General features: G+C 49.2%; 1 protein-coding gene across 1 annotated transcript in view; it reads left to right on the forward strand.

Moving 5' to 3' along the window:
* The first annotated feature begins 551 nt into the window (after positions 1–551).
* LOC148134628 (kinesin heavy chain-like) overlaps positions 552–5000 on the forward strand; it is a 54350-nt gene continuing 49901 nt past the window's right edge. Inside the window, exon 1 of the mRNA XM_087985668.1 lies at positions 552–1403. Within this exon, the coding sequence (XP_087841794.1) occupies positions 1275–1403 (129 nt within the window). The 5' untranslated portion in view covers positions 552–1274. The remainder of the gene's footprint in view (positions 1404–5000) is intronic.

Consider the following 5000-nt stretch of genomic DNA (forward strand, 5'->3'; position numbering starts at 1 on the left):
TCTGTGTATGTATCTGTGTGTGTGCATCAGTGCATGTACCTGTGTGTGTGTATCTATGCATGTACCTGTGTGTGTGTGTGTATCTGTGCATGTATCTGTGTGTGTGCATCAGTGTATGTATCTGTGTGTGTGCATCAGTGTATGTATCTGTGTGTGTGCATCTGTGTATGTATCTGTGTGTGTGCATCAGTGCATGTATCTGTGTGTGTGCATCAGTGTATGTATCTGTGTGTGTGCATCAGTGTATGTATCTGTGTGTGTGCATCTGTGTATGTATCTGTGTGTGTGTGAGAGAGAGAGGGAGAGACATGGAGACGCAGGGAGGCCGGGACTGGACCGCGCAAGGCTGACGCCGAGATTCGAGAACTCTGTGCCTCCCCCCCCACCCCCCCCCCAACACTCCACCCCACCCCCGAGATTTGATCTCTCCGCCCTCACGTACAGAGGCCGGCACTGCACCGCGGAAATTCTCCCACCCACCGCCAGCGATTCGTTCAGGAGCGAGGGCGATCGGAGGAGGAGGGGGTGGATCCCAGTATCCTTCACCCTCATCCCACCCACCCCTCTCCCGCCGAGTGCAAGTCAGCTCCCTCGCCATTTGCTACTCGCCTTTCCAACGTCTCCATCGCTGTTTCTCTCTCTCTGCTTCCTCCCATCTCTCTTTCTCCCAATCCCAGTCTACGTTTATCCCTCCACCCCCTACCTTCTCGCTACTCTTCCTGCCTCTCTCCCTCTCTCCCCCCCTGCTGTACCTATCTCTGCCTCTCTCTGTTGTCTCATTTTGTTTCTATTTATCTGTCTCTGTCTCTCTCTCTCCCCCCCCTGCTGTACCTATCTCTGCCTCTCTCTGTTGTCTCATTTTGTTTCTATTTATCTGTCTCTGTCTGTCTCTCTCCCCCTCCCGCCCACTGCTGTATCCATCTCTGTCTCTCTGTTCACTCATTCTGCTTGTATTTCTCTCTCTCTCCCCCCCCCCATATTTATCTCTGCCTTTCTGTTGTCTTTATCCTGTATTTATCTCTCTCCCCCCTTATCTCTGTCTCTCTGCTGCTCCCCCCATTGTCACAGCATCCTTCCCTCCTCTGTTTTTTTTCTGCCGTCTCTCTCTCTCTCTCTCTCGCCGTCTCGAATTTCTCCTCCTGTCGCTCACTAATCTGTTTCTGCCCCTGTCTCTGTTCTTTCTCCAAACCGCTTCCCCCCCCCCCCCCCCCTTCCCCTCCACTCTCAGCCCAGTCTCCCCTCTCTCCATCTCCCCCCTCCACCCCTTGAGCAACATGACGGAGCAGCTGAGCGAGTGTAACATCAAGGTGATGTGCCGGTTCCGACCCCTCAATCACTCGGAGATTCTGAGAGGAGACAAGTTCCTCCCCAGCTTCCAGAATGATGACACGGTGGTCATTGCGGTGAGTGGTGCTGGGGGTGGTTTGGGGGGGGGGTTCCTCAGGATTGGAGTGGTGCTGGGGGATGATGATGTCCCCATTTGTCCTGATTCTCTCTCTCTCTCTCTCTCTGCACTCAGGGAGGGAGAAGATGGAGAGAAAATGAGCACAGCCTATATTTCAATGTTGCTGTATTTTCTTTTGTGAAATCATTATCTGTGTGTGTGTGTGTCTGTGTGTGTCTGTGTGTGTGCATGTGTATTTGTGTGTGTGTCTGTGTCAGTGTGTGTGTCTGTGTGTGCATTTGTGTTGGTGTGTGTGCGTGTGTGTCTGTGTGCATTTGTGTTGGTGTGTGTCTGTGTGCGTGTGTGTCTGTGTGCGTGTGTGTCTGTGTGCGTGTGTGTCTGTGTGCATTTGTGTTGGTGTGTGTCTGTGTGCGTGTGTGTCTGTGTGCATTTGTGTTGGTGTGTGTCTGTGTGCGTGTGTGTCTGTGTGCGTGTGTGTCTGTGTGCATTTGTGTTGGGTGTGTGTGCGTGTGTGTCTGTGTGCATTTGTGTTGGGTGTGTGTGCGTGTGTGTCTGTGTGCATTTGTGTTGGTGTGTGTCTGTGTGCGTGTGTGTCTGTGTGCGTGTGTGTCTGTGTGCATTTGTGTTGGGTGTGTGTATGTGTCTGTGTGTGTGTGTCTGTGTGTGTGTGTGTCTGTGTGTGCATTTGTGTTGGTGTGTGTATCTGTGTGCATGCATCAGTGCATGTACCTGTGTATATCTGTGTGTGTGTGCGCGCATCAGTGCATGTACCTGTGTATATCTGCGTGTGTGCATCAGTGCATGTACCTGTGTATATCTGTGTCTTTGTGTGTGCATCAGTGCATGTACCTGTGTATACCTGTGTGTGTGTGTGCGCATCAGTGTATGTACCTGTGTATATCTGTGTGCGTGTGTGTGCATCAGTGTATGTACCTGTGTATATCTGTGTGTGGGTGCATCAGTGCATGTACCTGTGTATATCTGTGTGTGTGTGTGTGTGCATCAGTGCATGTACCTGTGTATATCTGTGTGTGTGTGTGTGCGTATCAGTGCATGTACCTGTGTATATCTGTGTGTGTGTGTGTGTGTGCGCATTAGTGCATGTACCTGTGTATACCTGTGTGTGTGCGCGCATCAGTGCATGTACCATGTACCTGTGTAAATCTGTGTGTGTGCGCGCCTCAGTGCATGTACCTGTGTATATCTATGTGTGTGTGTACGTGCATCAGTGCATGTACCTGTGTATATCTGTGTGTGTGCGCTCATCAGTGCATGTACCTGTGTATATCTGTGTGTGTGTGTGCGCATCAGTGCATGTACCTGTGTATATCTGTGTGTGTGTGCATCAGTGCATGTACCTGTGTATATCTGTGTGTGCGTGTGTGCGCATCAGTGCATGTACCTGTGTATATCTGTGTGTGTGCGCATCAGTGCATGTACCTGTGTGTGTGTATGTGTGTGTGTGTGCCCATCAGTGCTTGTACCTGTGTATATGTGTGTGTGTGCGCGCGAATCAGTGCATGTACTGTGTATATCTGTGTGTGTGTGCATCAGTGCATGTACCTGTGTGTGCGTGTGTGTGCATCAGTGCATGTACCTGTGTATATCTGTGTGTGTGCGCATCAGTGCGTGTACCTGTGTATATCTGTGTGTGTGTGCATCAGTGCATGTACCTGTGTACATCTGTGTGTGTGTGTGTGTATCAGTGCATGTACCTCTGTGTGTGTGAGTGAATCAGTACATATACCTGTGTGTGTGTGTGTATCAATGCATGTACCTGTGTGTGCACCTGTGTGTGTGTATCAGTGCATGTACCTGTGTGTGTGTGTGTGTATCAGTGCATGTACCTGTGTGTGTGTGTGTGTGTGTGTGTGCACCAGTGCATGTACCTGTGTCTGACTGTGTGTGTGCACCTGTGTGTATTTGTGTGTGTGTGTGTGTGTGTATCAGTGCATGTACCTGTGTATATCTGTGTGTGCGTGTGTGTGCATCAGTGCATGTACCTGTGTATATCTGTGTGTGTGCGCATCAGTGCATGTACCTGTGTGTGTGTATGTGTGTGTGTGTGCCCATCAGTGCTTGTACCTGTGTATATGTGTGTGTGTGCGCGCGCATCAGTGCATGTACTGTGTATATCTGTGTGTGTGTGCATCAGTGCATGTACCTGTGTATATCTGTGTGTGTGTGTGCGCATCAGTGCATGTACCTGTGTATATCTGTATGTGTGTGTGTGTGTGTATCAGTGCATGTACCTGTGTATATCTGTGTGTGTGTGCATCAGTGCGTGTACCTGTGTATATCTGTGTGTGTGCGCATCAGTGCATGTACCTGTGTGTGTGTATGTGTGTGTGTGTGCGCATCAGTGCATGTACCTGTGTATATCTGTGTGTGTGTGTGCATCAGTGCATGTACCTGTGTATATCTGTGTGTGTGTGCGCATCAGTGCATGTACCTGTGTATATCTGTGTGTGTGTGTGTGTGTGCATCAGTGCATGTACCTGTGTATATCTGTGTGTGTGTGCATCAGTGCATGTACCTGTGTATATCTGTGTGTGTGTGTGTGTGCATCAGTGCATGTACCTGTGTATATCTGTGTGTGTGTGTGTGCATCAGTGCATGTACCTGTGTATATCTGTGTGTGTGTGTGCATCAGTGCATGTACCTGTGTATATCTGTGTGAGTGTGTGCGCATCAGTGCATGTACCTGTGTATATCTGTGTGTGTGTGTGCATCAGTGCATGTACCTGTGTATATCTGTGTGTGCATGTGTGTGCATCAGTGCATGTACCTGTGTATATCTGTGTGTGTGTGTGTGCGCATCAGTGCATGTACCTGTGTATATCTGTGTGTGTGTGTGTGCATCAGTGCATGTACCTGTGTATATCTGTGTGTGTGTGTGCATCAGTGCATGTACCTGTGTATATCTGTGTGAGTGTGTGCGCATCAGTGCATGTACCTGTGTATATCTGTGTGTGTGTGTGTGCATCAGTGCATGTACCTGTGTATATCTGTGTGTGCATGTGTGTGCATCAGTGCATGTACCTGTGTATATCTGTGTGTGTGTGCGCATCAGTGCATGTACCTGTGTATATCTGTGTGCGTGTGTGCGCATCAGTGCATGTACCTGTGTATATATGTGTGCATGCATCAGTGCATGTACCAGTGTATATCTGTGTGTGCAGCAGTGCATGTACCTGTGTGTATCTGTGCGTGTGTGTGTGTGTGCATCAGTGCATGCACCTGTGTATATCTGTGCATGTGTGTGCATCAGTGCATGTACCTGTGTATATCTGTGTGTGTGTGTCCGCGCATCAGTGCATGTACTATGTACCTGTGTATATGTGTGTGTGTGTGTGTGTGCGCGCATCAGTGCATGTACTATGTACCTGTGTATATCTGTGTGTGTGCGTGCATCAGTGCATGTACCTGTGTGTATCTGTGTGTGTGTGCATCAATGCATGTACCTGTGTATATCTGTGTGTGTGTGCGCATCAGTGCATGTACCTGTGTATATCTGTGTGTGCGTGTGTGTGCATCAGTGCATGTACCTGTGTATATCTGTGTGAGTTTGTGTATCAGTGCATGTACCTGTGTA

This window comes from Chiloscyllium plagiosum, unplaced genomic scaffold (genome assembly GCF_037043375.1).
Source record: "Chiloscyllium plagiosum isolate Xiang-an unplaced genomic scaffold, Cpla_swu_hap1 HiC_scaffold_53Y, whole genome shotgun sequence".
In the NCBI taxonomy this organism is placed as follows: domain Eukaryota; kingdom Metazoa; phylum Chordata; class Chondrichthyes; order Orectolobiformes; family Hemiscylliidae; genus Chiloscyllium; species Chiloscyllium plagiosum.